At 53.9% G+C, this 18,066-nt stretch overlaps 7 protein-coding genes across 7 annotated transcripts; 6 read left to right on the forward strand and 1 right to left on the reverse strand.

Moving 5' to 3' along the window:
* Nucleotides 1-1,477: 1,477 nt before the first annotated feature.
* On the forward strand, nucleotides 1,478-4,769 carry B0T26DRAFT_830132 (uncharacterized protein; the record flags this gene model as incomplete). Its single annotated transcript, XM_060447461.1, has 6 exons — nucleotides 1,478-1,726; nucleotides 1,826-1,909; nucleotides 2,168-2,294; nucleotides 2,352-2,525; nucleotides 4,042-4,390; nucleotides 4,421-4,769. Coding segments are annotated over exons 1-6 (1,236 nt in total), but the record flags the coding sequence as incomplete, so codon positions are not given.
* Nucleotides 4,770-6,769: 2,000 nt separating this feature from the next.
* Nucleotides 6,770-7,922, forward strand: B0T26DRAFT_310514 (uncharacterized protein). Its single transcript, XM_060434312.1, has 3 exons — nucleotides 6,770-7,180; nucleotides 7,238-7,838; nucleotides 7,919-7,922. Exons 1-2 carry the CDS (start codon nucleotides 6,848-6,850, stop codon nucleotides 7,673-7,675), a joined length of 771 nt encoding a protein of 256 aa, XP_060296808.1. The 5' UTR covers nucleotides 6,770-6,847; the 3' UTR covers nucleotides 7,676-7,838; nucleotides 7,919-7,922.
* B0T26DRAFT_310535 (SNF2 family N-terminal domain-containing protein) lies at nucleotides 7,756-8,680 on the forward strand. The gene is made up of 5 exons (XM_060434313.1): nucleotides 7,756-7,838; nucleotides 7,912-8,013; nucleotides 8,078-8,289; nucleotides 8,370-8,403; nucleotides 8,460-8,680. Coding segments are annotated over exons 1-5 (414 nt in total). The 5' UTR covers nucleotides 7,756-7,836; the 3' UTR covers nucleotides 8,524-8,680.
* A 34-nt stretch (nucleotides 8,681-8,714) lies between these two features.
* Nucleotides 8,715-10,136, forward strand: B0T26DRAFT_646386 (P-loop containing nucleoside triphosphate hydrolase protein; the record flags this gene model as incomplete). The annotated part of the gene is made up of 4 exons (XM_060437804.1): nucleotides 8,715-9,324; nucleotides 9,385-9,513; nucleotides 9,645-9,768; nucleotides 9,854-10,136. Coding segments are annotated over 4 exons (1,146 nt in total), but the record flags the coding sequence as incomplete, so codon positions are not given.
* A 290-nt stretch (nucleotides 10,137-10,426) lies between these two features.
* Nucleotides 10,427-12,514, reverse strand: B0T26DRAFT_752000 (uncharacterized protein; the record flags this gene model as incomplete). The annotated part of the gene is made up of 1 exon (XM_060445466.1): nucleotides 10,427-12,514. One exon carries the CDS (start codon nucleotides 12,512-12,514, stop codon nucleotides 10,427-10,429), a length of 2,088 nt encoding a protein of 695 aa, XP_060296811.1.
* A 1,026-nt stretch (nucleotides 12,515-13,540) lies between these two features.
* On the forward strand, nucleotides 13,541-14,510 carry B0T26DRAFT_676243 (uncharacterized protein; the record flags this gene model as incomplete). The annotated part of the gene is made up of 3 exons (XM_060439953.1): nucleotides 13,541-13,818; nucleotides 13,890-14,302; nucleotides 14,374-14,510. The coding sequence occupies 3 exons, from the start codon at nucleotides 13,541-13,543 to the stop codon at nucleotides 14,508-14,510; spliced, it is 828 nt and encodes a 275-aa protein (XP_060296812.1).
* Nucleotides 14,511-15,162: 652 nt separating this feature from the next.
* On the forward strand, nucleotides 15,163-16,418 carry B0T26DRAFT_741138 (uncharacterized protein; the record flags this gene model as incomplete). The annotated part of the gene is made up of 2 exons (XM_060443929.1): nucleotides 15,163-16,079; nucleotides 16,289-16,418. The coding sequence occupies 2 exons, from the start codon at nucleotides 15,163-15,165 to the stop codon at nucleotides 16,416-16,418; spliced, it is 1,047 nt and encodes a 348-aa protein (XP_060296813.1).
* Nucleotides 16,419-18,066: the final 1,648 nt, after the last annotated feature.

Genomic DNA, 18,066 nt, shown 5'->3' on the forward strand with positions numbered 1-18,066 from the left:
GGTTATCTAGGAACAAATATGCCCGTCCATCGAGGGCTGGACTTTCCCCATAATTACTGTCACTATCTGAGCCGCAGCCCTGCTGGGCTGGGTTGGGGCCAGAACCAGACTCCTAAGACGGATGGCACGCCGTTACGGTAGGAGGGTGGGTTACGTCGAGAGACGGGGATGGAAAGTTGTCGCCTGGATTTGAGCCACTCTGAGCCACATTTTAATCCACAGTCGGTGAGCTCCGAAAGCCCTGTACGGCTGAACGGTGTTTTCCTTCATCCTTTTCTTGAAGTATAAGAAGGCCTTCATTCATGTATCCCTAGACCGGATGGAGGTAGACAATTCAGTGCGCTGTCAACTTCGACCGCGGGCAACAAAACTTTTACGCGGCAACTTTACACTAGATCTATATTCGCAGCCCCTTTTCCGAATTTATCTTATCGGAAAGCTATACGTCAAAACAGGTCAACTTCACATTAGCAATTCAGGAATCCACGAAATATTTTTCTACTCATATCAGTTATTTCAGTATTCGGGAACGAAAAAGCCGCGAGAGGCTTTCCTTCCATAGCGTAGTTTAATATACTACGCCTCTGCCAATATAGGCAAGCATCTCTCTTTGGCAGAGATACCTGCGTTGTTTCCCCCCAAGAACTCTGAAAGTTTCGGGATAAATCCTTCCCATCTGGCCGTATGGGTGGTTGCACTGCATTATGCCATCTCGTCGAGCGGCGTAGCGCCCTGTGGCGTCAATTTTCCCACGAAACACACCTAGATATGCGAAGCTGCTGATTGCCTTGGGAGCCGCCGTTTTAATGGCGATATGGCTTGCCTAGACTCGACAAACTACATTCGAATATATAGCTTTGAGGCCCAAAAACGCAGGGGCAACCTACTATGCGTTTGGGGTATTACGGTGGCTGATACGCATACGCGGATCCAGACTACGAGGGCTGAGAGGTCTTGGCGTCTTCCTGCGCGCTGCCGCCAAAGTTAAATTTTTGCTGGGCAAGATATGGATGAGATGGCAGGTTTGTGCCCCGCTCATTTGCTGATCTTTATGCACGTAAGTGCCAGTGTGTGAGGTGAGTATATGGGGGGAGGGGGGGGGTACCTCGCCCCCTTTTGGATATGGACGCGACCATGCAAGATGCAATGCGGGAACCGAAATGGAGCTGGAATTCCGCGGAACGAGCAGGTGGACAAATCTAGACAACTAAGGCAGGTACGGTACCTGGTTAAGAGTATAATCCGCGGCAGTCTTTCCCCACCCCATTGTTTTCCGTCTTTTCCGTCTCGCTTTTGTCCCATGTTGCCGTCTGCAGGCGCTGGCGACCTTGGTAGGTTGGGGTTGGAGGGCGCAGGAGTGGCTTGTATGCTCTTCGGCGCCTGCCAATTACCTTATCTGCGGGGGGTCTGGCAACCAAGTGCGTGCTCGCTGCGTCTTCAAATATCTTGCAGCCGATGGGCACCCGGGGTGTCCAGCTTCCGGGGGGTGCTTCAGCAATTTAAGGATGAGCATCTCAATGGATCGGAGAGCGAACAATTTCAGTTCACCAATCTTGTGGACTTCAAATCCTCCATGAAGGAGATCCAAGACGAGCAAGCGTCTAAAGCCAGAATGCGCAATATGAACAGATTGAGGAAGTTCTTGGAAGGAATGGAGCAGTACATCGAGGTGTTTCTCGAACAGCTCATCGAGGTGTTTCTCAACGCATCAGAATTTGTTGCCTTTGTGTGGGTAAGTCGCCCTAAGTGGGCCTCTAATTATTTCTAACCGGCCAACCCCTGGTTTCTCGTTGCTAATGATATTTACTACTAGGGGCCCATGAAGTTCCTATTACAGGTCACACGAAATCACGTCAGAGCCTTTGATGCCCTCCTTGAGCATTATGAGGACATGGGTGAGCAGCTTGAGGTTCTCGCGCATCATCTGTTGGATTCGACACACGGATGGATTATATTGATGAGAATTTTTTGAATTGATTCTCCCCCTGCTCTCTGGCGAAGCCAGAGAGCCATTATTATAGATGGACATAGTGGCGAAGTAGGTGGCAAATAATAATGCCCTTTCGATCAAACTTGCCACTCATTAGGCCACCAACGATGATCGGCCCGTATGTAGGCCTTGATGCCTACACATCTTTTTAGGCTCCATTCAGCTGGTACGATGTAGCCAATCCAACATCATCAACCCCTGTTCGAGCTAAGGGAGAACGGCCATCTTAACGCCGTTCTCGAGATGATCTTCGGCGACATTCTCGACTTCCATGCAAAGGCCCTGTCGTACTTCCAGCAAAAGAGTAAGCGCAGCTCGCTTAGTCGTCCAGGTTGTCACTGAGTGGATACTAACATTTTAGGATGGCGAATAATCTTTGATGCGACGTGGAACAACTTCCGCACCCGTTTCTCCGAGCCCATGAACAACTTGAGGCGGCATCGCAAGCTTTTAGAGAACTACGCTAATCTGACCGCCCTTGAGAGGATTTCAGCACTATCCAATGACCAAACAGAGGCTTTGAAGTTGCAGAGACGTGAAGCAAGACGCTAGCAACTAGACAGGGTCCGTTCCTGGCTTTCACCCGATGACATGATGGCGGACCAAGAACACCAAGCAGAATTGCGACAAGGGTATCCCGGCACCGGGGATTGGATTCTGCGCAGGAATCTAGTTATGGCCTGGCTCGATCCCGGCGCGAACGTGAACCCCATATTATGGGTGACCGGCATCCCTGGCGCAGGTACGTTTTGCGAGAATCGCACGATCTCACACCCCGAAGAACTCATAACTGACAACTCGTAGGGAAAACGATTCTCGCCTCTGCTATCATCGAAGCAGCGGCGAAGCAGAGCACGGCAAAGGTTGCGTTCGTTTATTGTAAAGACGGAAATCGAAACCGAAACAACTTTCTTTCCATTGCGAAGAACATACTGTATCAGCTGTCTCAAAACGACGACCGACTTACAGAGTATATCGACGCTATCATGTCTAAAGAAGGGCAGATGACACTGCAGCGGTCTGAGCTTGCCAAAGACCTTCTGCGCATTGTCGTTCGCAGCCAGGATAACTTCTTCATCGTGGTAGACGGCCTCGACGAATGTCTCAAGCAGAGAAGAAGGGTATATTCTCGTGGATCCAGTCAATTGTCAACTCAGATCTGGAGCCTGGCCCTGATAAACATGGCACCGCCGATCAAGTGGAGGACGCCGAACCAACCCTGGTGAGGTGTCTTCTCGTGAGTCAAGAGGACAGTGAATCCTCCAGGCTTTTGAAAGGCTATCTGGTACTCAAGATTCTTCCTGCCGATAATTACAGCGATATCAAGGCCTACTGCGAAGCTTGGGAGTCCAAGATCAGATCCAAACATCCCTCCGTGAAGCTCGATGGGGGCAACTCCATCACTAGCAACGTTCTTAAACGTGCGGATGGTAAGTATAGACGCATCTACCCATCCGTTCCGGCTGGTCTAACCTCAAGGTCTAAGGCATGTTCCAATTCGCAAGACTCGTCATGGTGCACCTGCATACCCAGTCCAGGGCGTTCAGACTGGAGGAGGAGCTGAAGTGGCTCAGCGAAGACAACGAAAAACAGGGCGTGATGGGAAAACTGGACGAGGCGTGAGTGCCAATTCCCAATCCTTCTGCATTCTACTATCCGAACTGGAGAAGAATATTTACATGCATCCAGATATGGCCGCATCTTCCGATCCAAGAGACACGACATGGATGACGAAAGGTACCGGGACGCGATACAGATTCTTTCCTGGGTTGCCATTGCGCAGAGAGATCTGAGATGGCATGAAATCCAAGGCGCTGTCTCCCTTGACCTTGAGAATCGGGTGATTGATTTCGAAGGCCGGCGATTTTCCGACGAAGACGGTCCCAAGGATCTTTGTGGATCACTGCTGGAAGTGACCCCTGGAGGAGTTGTTACATTAGTCCATTTTACCGCCGGACTGTAAGTGTGAAAGTCCCAGCTTCGACCCAAGGACTATGAACTAAGAGCCTCTTTCAGGTTTCTGACGAAGAATCACGTCAACATTGCCGAAGGACACCTAAATCTCGCTACAATATGCCTTTCATACCTGACCGTCGGCCACGTCGACGTTTCACTGTCCGATGAGATTGTCGAGGCCAACATAATAAACGGTTGTTACGCATTTTTTGATTACGCCGCTTCACATTGGCTGGACCATCTCACGATCTCAGTAACCAAACTCGCCACACTTGATGCCTCCTCTGTGGAGCGCCTGGGTAGGGAGATCCGTCACTTCCTCGGACAGCACTTCCAAAAGGTGGCCCCAAAAAGTATTCCACTAAGCTTCGCTAAAGGATTCGATGTTCGTTCATCGTTTGGTCCTGAAGACTTCCTCGGTGAATTGTCACAGGCCACCTACACGTGATCACTGCACTTCGCCAAGAGGTCGAGCAAGCGGAAGGAAGAACCTAACGTCAAGGATGACCAGAAACTGGGCCCGAAGCCAAGACTCGAAACTTTCATTCCTCGGCTGCGATCATCTCTTGACAAGGTGGCACAAAGACTGAAAGATTCGACCGGATTACTACAACTGCAAAATTACCATGGTTCAGGCCTCTTCAAGTGTCAATTCGTTCATTGCGATTATTTTCACACAGGGTTCCCCGACAAGTCGGCGCGGGATTCCCATCAGACCAAGCACGACCGCGCCTTCTTTTGTGTGTTTGATGGATGTTCGTATGGGATTACAGGATTTGCCGATTCAAAATCCCTTGCGGCCCACACCGACAACGTTCATACCGGTACCAATGCTAGTCAGAGCTTCCAGATCCAGTTCCCCGTCCTTGATAACCCCGAATCTTTCGACGTGGAAGCGGCCGCAAAGAGTGGAAACCTCTCTGCAGTTCAGAGATGGGCTGAACAGTTCAACGGACCGATCCCTCTGGGGCGTCTCGGAATACCAAAGAGTCCCAATAATAGTGTCAAACCCAGGTATTTGGGCTTTCCCCATACTTATATGCTCATCAGGGGTGTCTGGGCAAGCAACCGACTTGACATCTTAAAATACCTGGTTGAAAATTCCGAGGATGTTGAACTAGCAAAGATATTGGTTTTGGCTTGCTCTTTTCACTGGCGGAGGTGGCTGGATGTTGAAGAATGGGTGTTCTACTCGCCGCCGAAGTTGACCCATGTGGGAGCGCTCTGTGAAACGATATCATTTTCTCTCCCCAATCGTGACGAGGCCCTGTGCTTAAGGACGATAAAGCACTATCGTTAAAGTGTGGAGCTAAATGGGAGACGCTCGCTTTTGCACCTGATGGCGAGACGTGGATTTCTTAGCTGTGTTCGTTTTTTGGTTCTCGACTGTGGGCTGGACGCTAACGACACTCACAGAGAACGCACGGTGCTCATGGAAGCGGCGCAAAAAGACCACGATACCATCGTCAGATTCTTGCTGGAGAAGCAACATTGCACACAGGTAACGATTGACTACGACAGTGGCAAGGGCACAGCGGCAAACATGGCAGCTGCAAACGGCCATGAGCCGGTACTACGTATCCTAGAGGCATACACGGCTCCCGACGTCATTCGCTCGCTGATCAGCGTCGCTTAGTTCCGACAGGCTGCAATCGTTGGAGACAATGAAGTCGTCTCAAGAATCCTCAACTCAGATGTCCCGATCGACGTTCGAGACTCAGACCTGTACACGCCGTTTCTTCATTCCGTCGAAAACAACAAGAAGGAGACAGTCAAGCTGCTGTTGGATCATGCAAGGGAGCGAATATTCATTAACCAAACGTGTCTATGCCACCATGGTGGAGTTAGATTGGATAAGAGGAATAGGGATATAGACGTGCTAGAGCCACGGCGCTTATCATTGCCAGCATAAATGGTGACGAGGAAATTGTGGAGCTACTTCTGGGGTGTGATGCTATTGACACCACGGCAGAGGTCGCCGTCAAGGCGTTATATTTTAGACGTCTTGGGTTCGACATTAGGCAGAGCAGGATGTCAGCTTTGGAGTTAGCGGACCTCCTCGGTTTCGAGAAGATCAAGAAACTCTTGGAAGAGGATGAGAAATCACGGCAGGCTCCATCTCATCACGCCACAAAAGATGCGGACTAAGAAACCCGGATTATCTCCACCGTCAAGGAAGGCGATTCAGACATTGCATCTGAAGAATCATTTGGGGAGGAGGCAAGTGATGCCTCGGTATGAGTGGGCATGGTATTTGGTGATCAAGGGTTCAGGGGCTTGGTAGCAAGGAGTTTATATTTTGTTTCGTCTGCTCAGGGAGGACTTTCACAGTTAGATCTGTCACCAAGGTGGAATGGCCTATACGCTATGATGCTACGTCCTAATGCAGTCTCTAGGCTGGGATATCGCGTGCCATCCCGGGCTTGCACAATTGTATTCTCCCTCTCCAATTCCGGACTGCTTGGCCTATGAATCGGTGTAATTCCCGCCCCCACTGAGCTGAGATTAGATTCGCGCCGTCGTGACCGGCAGGTGTGTCTGCTGTAGTCGCCTTTGCTCTTATGAGAAGTGACTGACGTGAGGAATCGCTGGCAGAGACGAGGGGGTTTGCATCGTCCCCTTTAGATGTGCGCAGCCCAAAATATTGCAGCGACGCGAAGGAAAGCCGTGGGAAATGCCTGTGACGTGGACGCTTGTGGCACCTATCGGGAGATGACAGCATGCATGTGGCTGTCTGCCTACTCAGCCACCCTGATGGCGGCTTTCATCAATTTCGGCCTGAGGCACAAATGCAGCTGTGTGGCCGTCCAGACCGCCGACCACGACTTCCCTTCTTTTGTCTGTCTTTCACAGCAGATTCAGCTGGAACCGACAACACCGAAATGCGGCCGCGGAAAAAACATGGAGTCCTATCATCCGCCTGCCACCAAACGATTAGGAACTCCTGATCTGTTGGACTGGGAAGCTGGCGATAAAAAGCGCGCAAGGCTGGGGCTTGGCGTCGAGTCATTTGACTTGGCTCAATCGTCCGAGAACCCTAATAACCAAACTCAACGGACCGACTTGGGCTGCGCCTTTGGCAGTCCCTCCCTAGTATTGGAAGATTGCTCGGAACCACCCGATGTGTGGATGAGCGATGCGCATGCACCATGGGGAGATCAGGACCAGTTTGTCGGTCTCGACCCAAACTCCCAGTTGTCCGAGCCCCCAGTCGGAATGGTCTGCTTTGGGATGGTGTGTATAATTTGCTTACTTGCGTCATTTAGACTCTGATACATCTTCTATATGCAGATATGCGACTCAAAGGGGCTCTTACTAGACGACCCAACAGCTGTCGAAAAGTCCGGACTGCTCTCCCTCCCCGCAAGGCGGGATACCTATGAGTTGCGCCCAGTCTCTCGAGACAATGTCACTTTTCTTCAACTCGACTCGGACACGGAGGCGGATGTGGCGGTCTTGGACCAGATCACTGCTCATGCTCTCTCAGCGGTCAGCAAGGTTTTCGGGTGTCAGGTCGATCTATTCCTGTCCGGAACAGAGTTTCAAAACCTCCGGAGCAAGTTCAAGTCCGGAGAGAAAAGATCCAATTTGTTGCTTCGGCTATGTTTTACGGGCCCTCGGAAGCAGCGGGCGAGGTTGGACGGCTTCTCTCCAAAGCCCGACTTTATCTTCAGGATCCGACACACCAACGCCATGGAATATCGGGATACGACAACCCTCACAGAATGAGCTTTGGAGATTCTGCCAACACTATAGCCCTAAAAACTGACGCTCCGTTGTCAATTGATGACCGTGAGGAAGAGGTTGAGACAATCTTGAAGAATCTAGATCACCACGCCGAGTTGCAATCAGAGGCCCCGACGAGCGACATCGTGACAACAAAGCTCAACATGTTAGTAGCAAGCTGCAACTCATAACATATACCTACTGACAGATTTGAATTATACCCACTGACAGACTTGAAGGCATCAGGTATTGGGTGTCAGCTTTGTTGCCCAACGGGAAGGGAGAATACCCACCCGGCTTTCATCGCTGTGGGATGAAAAACGCATCAACAACATTGAATGGTCCGTTCAATCTCCAAACCACCGTCCGATGCTGGTCGGATGAGCTTACACTAAGGCCCTTTAGCTATGAGCACACTATTATAGGCACCAAAAGGTCACGGCCAGAAGACGAAGCCTTTGGGGGAATCTTGGCGGACGAAATGGGGCTTGGCAAGACTCTGACGATGCTTGCCGCAGTTGCCGACAGTCTCCCAGCGTCCTGTGAGTTCCGCCGCGGAAATCGCTTGTCGCCAAGGCCGCAATCAAGAGCTACTCTTGTGATTGCGCCTTCAGTACGTAAGTGCTAGATTCCCATTCCTGTGGAAAAAAGCCTACAGTGCTGGTCAGCCCGCTAACCGCTGCCGTCTAATCAAAAGTTGTCCTCGAAGAGTGGTTGTCAGATATTCAAGAGTGCGTGCCTACTGCGTGAATTCTCGAACCCCATTCTTTCCTGACTGGTGCTGTAGTCACCTTTCTTCGCGACAGCTGCGGATCCTCAAGCACCACGGGAGCACCAAGGCTAAACAGTAGAGGAGCTCCTCGATTACGACGTTGTCTTGTCCACTTATCCTACCCTAGCAACCGATCTCCGTCAAGGCGCCGGGCTGCCCTACTAGGTGACTTGGTTCCGCGTTATCCTGGATGAAGGCAAGTCCACACTACTCTACCCTTCCTTCATTCATTAGCCCATGGAGTGAGGGACACTTGCTCATACGGGTGCAGCCCGCTATATCCGACACGATCAAACCCGGCAGTTTCAAGCTGCCGCCAGTCTCTCAGCCAAGTTCCGCTGGTGTCTGACAGGAACACCAATCCACAACAGTCTCACGGATCTGGGGTCTCTAATAAGCTTCCTCCGGGTTCCTCTGCTCCACCGCAAAGCTGAGTTTCACAAACACATCGCCAAGCCAATAGAAGACAAGAGCAGGAGTGGCACTGCTGCAAACTTTCGCCTTCTCCTTCAGTCTGTATGCTTGAGACGGACCAAGGAACTTATCAACCTACCGGAACCGAAGGAGATCACCTACGACGTACACCTGTCCGATGAGGAGACACGTCTCTACGATATGGTCAAGGAGCAGGCAAAGGCTCAGATGGAAGATGCCATCTCCAGTTCACAGGGTTCTAAAACTAGTAAGGCTGTCCTGCAGATGGTGATGCATCTGCGCCGGATCTGCAACCACGGAACTATGGACCAGGATATACAGAATTATGTGGTTGGCAATGAGACTAGTGAAGACGACGGCGTGGCGGGCGCCAGATTCTGCCCCAACTGCGACTGCGAAATAATGGATGCAGGGCGGCCAACACCAGACAGAAAGAAAACTCTCTGTGCGGACTGCTACTACAAATGGGAAAGAAAGGCGCCCAAGGCGTAGAGGAAAAAGGGAGGCTTGTCAAGTCGTACGACACCGGCTGAACTCGCCAACCGTCTGGATCTAACAGGACATTCCACCAAGGTTTTCTTGCTGGTTCGAGATGTCGACCAACACCAGAACTCGGACAAATGGTGCGTACGCCGTATTCTGACTAGCTCTTTTTATATTGCCGTTACCCTGTCCTTGGCTAACTACAGGACTGTTATTGAAGCATCATCTTCTCTTCGTGGACGAGAACTCTCGACATCGTCACCCACGCGCTAAGCCAGAGAGGGATACCGTTTCGACGCATCGACGGAAGTACGAGCACAGCAGAGAGAATAAAAATTCTGACGGCCTTTCGAACAGACCCCAATCTGGCAGCTTTGGTCATGACACTCGGCACCGGCGCAGTAGGGTAAGAAGACCTCTACGTCTTTCTGGTGACGTCGGAGGCCTCCCTACCTTACCTATCACGTAATTGGCTAACGAGCGCGATCCAGCCTCAACATCACAGCGGCTACACGAGTGCACATCCTGGAACCGCAATGGAACCCATTTGTCGAGAAGCAGGCGATTGGTCGAGCCGTCAGGTATGGTCAGACGAGAGACGTGTGTGTTGTGCGGTATATTGTCCCGGCTTCTATTGAGAGCGTGAGTCCCCCCGCTTCCTGTCAACCAACCACTACCAGAGGAAAACTAGCGAAGCACGGACATGGATTTAACTCCATGGTTCACAGTACACTAAAGACCGGCAACGGCATAAAGTGTCTCTCTCCGGCATAGGTTTTGCGGACGCCGCCGCAGGTCAGCAGCCAGAGGCGCTGGGGAATCTGCTGGTGGGTTCTTAACTTCTTCTATTCGTTTCCTGTCCTGTCTAACACTGCTGACTATATTCGGCAACGACTGCAGAAATTACGGGATTCCTTATGATTCGTGACAGATGTTCTGTTTGACCGCCAGGGGTGCAATCATCTGGTCAGCGAATGAAGCGGTGGAAAGGCGCCACGTGTTTGCTTTATATTATCTTATTTCTCTAGCATTAACTTAAAACCCATCCCCCCTTGCCCCCTTCTTCAAACCGCCTGATTGCCCGGATTAACACCAGTATCATCATACGGAACCTTGCGGAGCCGAATTTCGTCTCCCTCGAGCCAGCACTCCCAGTCACGCAAGCCCTCTGCCTTGCCCGCATGCTCCACCAGGTCCTTCCCCCGCAGCGACCGCTGCTCGTCGTCCGAAGAGGGTGGTGGCTTGATCTGCGCGCTATTCTTCTCGCCCGTGTACTGCGAGCTCCGCCGTCCCTCCTCATCCTCCCCACCATCGCGCACGCACTGCAGCGCATCGGCCTTGACTGCAGCGATGTACCGGGCCATATCGGAGTCAGAGTCGGGGCTCGGGTGGTCCGTCATCACCATCATGGCATGGCCCAGGATTAGGTCCTGCCTCTGGAGCAGCGCCGGCGCGTTGATAGCGGCGTAGAACGCCGTCCAAACGGTGACAAGGAACGCGGCCGCGACGGCCGCCATGACGGCGGCGGCCGGCCAGCGGACGACGAACAGGCGGTTCTGCGGCATGGATAGCAGGCCATCCATCACCGGCGCTGCGGCGTCCGCGGGCGGGCTGGTGCTGGTGCTGGTGCTGGTGCTGTTGGTGTTGGTGTTGGTGTTGGTGTGTTTCAGTCCCGCGAGCCTCACCATGGTGGCGAAGACGGCGCCATAGACGGTCTGGAACGCGGCCGTCAGGAGCGTCGAGCTGAGGGCGTCGGTGGCATTCTGTTCCGTGGCGCAGTCGTACGAGAGCCGGCCTACCGTGTCCATGGAGAACTCCTCGGACGGGTCCGTCGGGGCGTACAGGGGCATGTCGCCGAGATAGGTGCCGTAGGAGGACAGGATGAAGGGGTCAGAGTGCAGGATGGACGACGAGATGACCTGGCCGTACTCGGGACTCTGTCCCTGGCTTGTTTTGGGGGCGCTGGGGGCTGGCGAGCTGGCGGCGGACACGGTGACCAGGGCCGACGAGTTCCAGAAGACCGGTTGGCACGCCACCAGCGTCAGGTTCGACAGCCCCAGGGCAGCCGAGGCGTCGGACACGCCCGCGAAGAAGCCATAGCGCATCCTGCCGCTGGCGAGGCTGCAGTCGGTGACGGCCCAGCTCCGCACGTACACGGTCGACGGCGCTTCCATGAGGCGCAGCCACTTGAAGACGGCGCAGCCGCGATGCGTAAAGTTGAAGTTGACCACGCCGTCGGCGCTGCCGACCTGCCCCTCCATGTAGACCTCTCCCGCTCGGCCCAGGGCCTGTGGGTCGAGGATGTCGCAGTCGAGCGTGGCCGAGTAGGCCGTGGTCAGCGCGGTGACGGTCGACAGTGGCTCGGGCGAGAAGTCGCCGTAGAAGGGGCGGAAGGAATGGCTCGGCGTCATCCACGGCAAGGGCGACGCGTAATTGACCACGGTGGCCGAGACAAGGTCAAAGGCCGGACGCAGCGAGGTGCTGTTCGAGTAGGTGGACGACAGGTCCCAGCTGTCGAAAACGTAGCTGTCGGCGTGGAGCGTGACGGACACCGAGGTGACGACGGTTGCCACGGCCAGGATGCTCGACGCCAGGGCGCTCGCCACCGAGAGGGCCGACTTGACGAGCATGCACGCGGCCACGAGGAAGTGGCGGTTTCCAAGGGCTCGCCACGCGTTGTAGATGGGCAGCGAGTAGCCTAGGCTGCCGTAGTCAAGCAGGATGGTCTGCTGAGGCGTAGCCCGCTGACGCCGCCTCCGGATCATACGATGGTGGTACTTGAAGATGACGGGCAGGAACCGCAGCGGCGTGTACAGCTCCCATTTGCCCTCCCACCGATGCTCCTTGCCGCATCCAGGGGCGTGGCAGGTGGGTTCCCAAGACCCCGAGGGCGAACACAGCTCCATGGTGGGCTGCGACGACTTGAGCTCGTCCAGTACCGCGCCGAAGCAGTCCCCATACCGCGACAGGATGAAGGTCGGCAGGAACGTCCACAGCAGCGCGTAGGTCCACAGGCGCGCGCTGGACATGGATACGCCGCCCGAGTCGAACAGGGAGGACGGCGTGTCGGGCACCGCCACGATGCCGTCGCGCTTGCTGGACACTACCCATAGCGCAACGATGCCTGAGAGGATGGCTAGTTGTAGGGCCATGTTGGCACGGAGACCGGTCTCGCGGAGGGAAAGCGGCAGCCGCTTTTCGGGCACTGTGCATCTTTTGGCTTCTGGCGGTTCGTCATCTTTGTGGCCGAATGGCCAGCAAAACTGAAAGGGCCAACGGCAGGCGCTCTTTAACTGACGCTTTGCGTGGCAGAGTGGCCAGGGAAAGGCCGAATGGCCGTCGCTCTGGCAGTTCATTGTTTGTTTCGGTCGCCGGCTTTGGGTCGCCGGCTTTGGGTCGCCGGCTTTGGGTCGCTGGCTTTGGGTCGCCGGTCTAGGTTTCTGAGATGTTGGTTGTGCTGGTCGTCTTGTCGGAACTGGCATGATTTGACCGACAACAACGCGACCAGGTTTGGTGCTATATAAAAAAGGCCTGAAAAACAGTAATTCAGGCCAAGATTAAAAGCGTCCGTCAACAGCAGACAGAAATTGAAAGTTGACCGTCGAGAACGGAGATCATGCCACCCATCACCACACTATCAGCGAACGGCGGCGTAAATTGGCGTGTCTGAGTTGGGAGGCGTTTTTGGGGCCTTATCATTCGCGAGAGTGGTGGGTTGTTAACGCCCTGAAGGCTGAAAGCTGAAGAGACCCCCCCCCGTTTCGCGCCCGACAGACGCAACTTTTGCCACTTTGCCCACCTGACCATCCCATGATGCAGTGGTTTTCATTGAATAATTGGGTGACCATGGGTCTTTGGTTGGAACATGTCGTTATCTGTTTTGTTGACTAGCGAGGCGGGCCGGGCCTTGCTTCTACACTATTCCATGCCTTCGCGATAATTAATTGCCACGCAGCAGGCAACGGCAGCGTCGGTGGGTCATGAGCTGAGGGCCAATGGGCCTCTGGGCCCCAAACGGACACCTACCTGCATATCTTATTATCCCTACTGTCTCCCCGGTATTAATTAATAGGAGCTGTGTTTCCGTGGCAATGTCCCCCGTTCAACGAAATTCCAGTCCCCCCCCCTTTGACTTACCATGACTGGTTATTACTATATAATTTCTTGATAACATGAACATGAAGACCGACCAAATCATCATCGCCAGCACGTTGCTGGTTTCCCACGCACTGATGGTGGCTTCAGCCCCGCCGCCGACGACGACGGCGACGACGACGACGACGACCATGTTAGACCCGTCGTTCAACATTACGAAGTGTGCGGCAGGAAGCCTCGTCACCGCTCTTCCTAGCTGCGACTACTTCAATGGTCGTCTCAACTCGTGTCCGGATCTCCCTACCGTCGAGCAGCGGAGGGCATGTCTCTGCAACCAGGATTTCTTCAATTCCATGTTCGAGTACGTATTCTACACCAGCATGTTCCATTCCTGTCGATCCACACGGCTCTAACAAAGCTTGCTTCCTACAGATGTGAGAGCGAGCTGCGGCTTTGCTTCCTCGCCAAGAACCTAGACAGCACCATTGAAAACGCCGTCGAGGAGTGGCACCAGGCCTGCGACAAGTATGCCGCCGTCACCCTGACGACGCCGCCCGTCAGCACCATCGCTTCCACAATGCAGCGCAATGACGACTTCTGCTTGACCGACGTCGTGTCGGCGTGCCAGTCTGCCCTCATCGGGCTCTCCAGATGCAGCAACAGCATGCACGACGCCACTCAGTTCAGCTCGTGCACCTGCCAGCCGCAGCTCCTCTCCAACGCCTACACGTGCGAGTACCTGCAGACCGTGTCGTGTATGCACGCCAGCAACTTTGCCGTGTCCGACATGGTCTTTTACTCGCTGTGCGACAACTTTGCGTCCGTGATCGGCACGGGACTTGTGCGTGATTCCCTTCTCAGAATCTCTTCTCCCGCTGAAACTCCCTCACCGACACTGACGAATCCATTAAAACAGCCGGCACCGACGCGATCAACAGTCCAGTTCTCTACCTCGCCTACTCCAAGCCCCTCTCCGACTATCACCGAGCCAACGCCTACCGCAACGACCAACTTCCCGGCAACGACCAACCTCCCGACAACGACAACAGCTAATCCAACTTCTAGCAGTGCTGCGGCTTCCTTCTTAGGACCATCCATGTCGTTCACTTCGCTGTGGGCTGTCATTTGGTCCTTCTTCATGTTCTTACTTCTTTGACGGAGCGGGAGATGTACGACCGGAACATGCGCTGGGAAGAGGGCGAGGAACAAGATTTTGCTTGGGATTTGTCTAGCAATGAGATGTCGAAGAAGTTGTAATTAGAATGCGGTTCCTTATACCACCACCTTGAAGAACGATGGGGCGGGGCAGATGAGAAGACGCTAATCGAGAGAGAGCTTATTCGTAGCCGATTGCATCAGCATAATGAAGTAATTATATTACATACTAAAGAACTTGTAGGCGACTATTAATTGTTATTCAGAAATGCGGCAGCGTTGAGGACGGTTGAGGACGGCCAATCATGATGCAAGGCGGGGTCGAGAATAATGAATCTGCGTTGTAACCCGAGTTCCTTCCTAGAAATAGCGAATCCTACCTTTTCACGCGGATCGAGAGTCAGTCATGCGTCGGTCGTTGCTGACCGCGGTGGCGCAGGATATGACAACCAACGGCTGGACCCACTCCTCTCTGCTCCCTCGTATCCAGACCTGCGTCGTATCGCCCCTCTCTTCCGCGAGACAAACAACCTGCATCACCAACTCGGCCATGGAACCCGCGTTCGAAGTGTCGCCTGAGCAACAGGCGAGCGTCGGCCGCTATATGCGGCAGCAATACTTCTACAAACCCTTCGAGGTGCGCAACGTCAGTCTCGCTGGCAAGACAGCCGTCGTAACCGGCTCCAACTCGGGCATCGGCCTAGAATCCAGCCGGCAGCTACTCAGACTAGGCCTGAGCAAACTTATCCTTGCAGTGCGCGACGAAGAGAAAGGCCGCGCCGCCGCCGCCGAGCTCTCTGCGTCGCTCCCAGCCAACCACACCGCCACCATCGAGGTCTGGCACCTTGACCTCTGCGTCTACGCGTCCGTCGTCGCCTTTGGCCAGCGCGCCGAATCGCTCGCGCGCCTCGACCTCGCCGTGCTCAACGCCGCCTTCTGCCCGGCCGCGCGCCGCGTCAACCCGCTCACGCGCCACGACGACACCATCCAGGTCAACTACCTGTCCACGGCGCTGCTCGCGCTGCTGCTCCTGCCCACCCTGCACGCCACGGCCAAGCGCACCGGCCGCCCCGGCCGCATCACCTTCACCCAGTCCGAGGCGGCCGCGTGGACCAAGTTCGACATTGCGCGCGCGGCCGCGCAAGGGTCCGTCCTCGCCGCCCTCGACCGGCCCCACAATGACACGTCGGACCACATGTTCGCGTCCAAGCTGCTGGGCCAATCCTTTGTGCGCGCGCTCGCCCGCCGCGTTCCGGCTGCCGTTGTGGTCGTCAACGCTGCCTCGCCCGGCATGGTCACCGACTCGCGCTTCGATCGCGAGACGGGCAAGACGTGGTTCATGAAGTTCTTCAGGCTGCTCGTGGTGAACCGCATTGGGAACACGTCGGCGGTCGCTGCGAGGATGGTTGTGGATGCCGCCGTCCGTGAGGATGAGGTTGGGACGGAGACGCATGGGCAGTTTCTGTCGTTCCAGAGGGCCGTGCCATGAGTTTACCTGTTCTGATTTCTTTTCTTTCCTGTTGTCATCTCAGTACTTTCTATTTCTTTCAGTGTTCTGTTTTTTTCCCTCCCATGCTCTTGTCTGCACTTCTTCCCGTTTTCTGTCCGAACGCGGAGAAGACCTCACAAGTTGAGTTAGATAATAGGCGTAGCAGCTGCTAATGACCTAACCACAGCATGGCGCCCATCGTCTACACGGACGAGGGAGAAAAGGTCTCGGCGCAGCTGTGGAAGGAGACGATGGACGAGCTCGCGTTCGCGAATGCAGAGGGCATCTTGGACGAGGTTAGCAGTGGGGCCAGCTAGATAAGGCGGCAACTTGATTAAGAGTCGCAATCAGCCGAGCTTTGATGAACTAGACCTGGATTCTGATGCTGGATGGGCCATACTTAGGTAAATACCTGGAGCCTTTGACATTGCCACACAGCGTCACTTCTTTCTCAGAGGCGGCCAAATTTGTTCACATAGCGACGACGAGTCAGTGGATAATCAATCAACAAGTAGACAGAGACCAACACAGAGGCCGTCGTTGATTCCCCGTATGACTGTAGGCCAAAACGCGCCGATTCTAGATGCAGGCCTATCTTCTGACTCCTGCCAAGAACCTTTGAGTCTATATAATTAGCACTTAGTCTGTCTGTGCGGATTTCAGACCTTGGACTTAGCTTCGAATGGAAGCACGACATCAGCGCAAAACCCGTTGCCGCAAGCAGCTGAAAGAAACGTACACCCACCACAGCAATGTCGGCGAAACTGAATCGGCCTTTCCTCTCCACAGCTCTTTAGTTGTATGTTAAAGACTGCAACCTGTGCACGTAGCAAAGCTTCAGCTGCAGCCGACGCACCTTCTCAGCTTTGTTCCTCCAGGTGGTCTGATCCTGATTCTGAAAGTGAACGCATTTGACGGGGCACAACCAATTTATAGTGTCAAGGTCCTCTCCGAGGATACGTGATCTGCGCATATCTGACAGTGTCCTGGGACTGTGGCGAAGTGTCTGCGGTTATCAGCCCAATCATGTCAGCCATTTGACCTGCCCAACCATGTCAGCCATTTGACCTGCCCAAACAATGTCGGCACGGACAGCATCTAGAAAACACGACACTAGTAAGGCTGCGTTTGGTTGTGTGTGTAAAGATCGGTAAAAAGCCCACTTTTTTAGGTTTAGGAAGACCGTTACCGGACCCCCTTCATATCCTCCGGTAGGCTTTACCGGGCATGAACTGGGATTTTGAATCTAGTATAACTAGCGGGCGAACCCTGGGCTATTATTGGCTGATTTTGGTGTGTGGAGCAATCTTCCTACCGGGGGCCCGGTAGGTGGAAAATCTGACTTCAACCCACTGGCTTTCGCCAAATGGATCCCGGTAAGGAAGCCAATTAACCCTGAAGGCCCTCTTTACTGGACCTTACACGAAGAACCAAACGCACCCTAACAGCTCACGATGATGTCTAATGTCCAAATCAGCTTTTGCGTGACCGCGGTAATAAAGCAGGAGTTCGTCGCCTCTTCGTACCCCAAATTCATCAATCTGCTTAACAATCTCGTCTGTTTCCGTTCGCTCTTTTTTGGATGGGACTTTTATCTTCAACCTGAACACTTCGAAGTTGAGGTGGCCGCCAAAGGCGCCGCAAACTGCAGCAATATTAGCGTCGACCCTTAGGGCTCCATCAAGGTCCCATGAAACAATAAAAAGAACGCCAGGTTTGGGTTTGTTGGGTATCTCGTGTGGTGACGGGGCTATTGAAAAAGCTGGACTGGCTGGGCTGGCTAGACTAATTGAACTGCCCTGAAACAAGAGCGGCAGCGTCAGAATTAGCGATGCATTCGAACTTGCACTGCTCGCTTGTAGACCAGACCCTGATCTGGAGGGTGTTTTTTGTCCCGATGTCGTGCTTGCCACCGGCTGAGACCGTGGACCAGAGGGAGGTCGTGGTTTTGGATCTGCGGCACTC

This window comes from Lasiosphaeria miniovina (genome assembly GCF_030549165.1).
Source record: "Lasiosphaeria miniovina strain SMH2392-1A chromosome Unknown B0T26scaffold_4, whole genome shotgun sequence".
Taxonomy (NCBI): domain Eukaryota; kingdom Fungi; phylum Ascomycota; class Sordariomycetes; order Sordariales; family Lasiosphaeriaceae; genus Lasiosphaeria; species Lasiosphaeria miniovina.

Coding starts and splice junctions, on each gene's coding strand:
- B0T26DRAFT_310514 (XM_060434312.1), top strand. CDS start 6,848: ATGGAGTCCTATCATCCGCCTGCCACCAAACGATTAGGAACTCCTGAT. Junction 7,181..7,237: donor GAATGGTCTGCTTTGGGATG/GTGTGTATAATT, acceptor TTCTATATGCAG/ATATGCGACTCAAAGGGGCT.
- B0T26DRAFT_310535 (XM_060434313.1), top strand. Junction 8,290..8,369: donor TGTGATTGCGCCTTCAGTAC/GTAAGTGCTAGA, acceptor TCTAATCAAAAG/TTGTCCTCGAAGAGTGGTTG. Junction 8,404..8,459: donor TGGTTGTCAGATATTCAAGA/GTGCGTGCCTAC, acceptor CTGGTGCTGTAG/TCACCTTTCTTCGCGACAGC.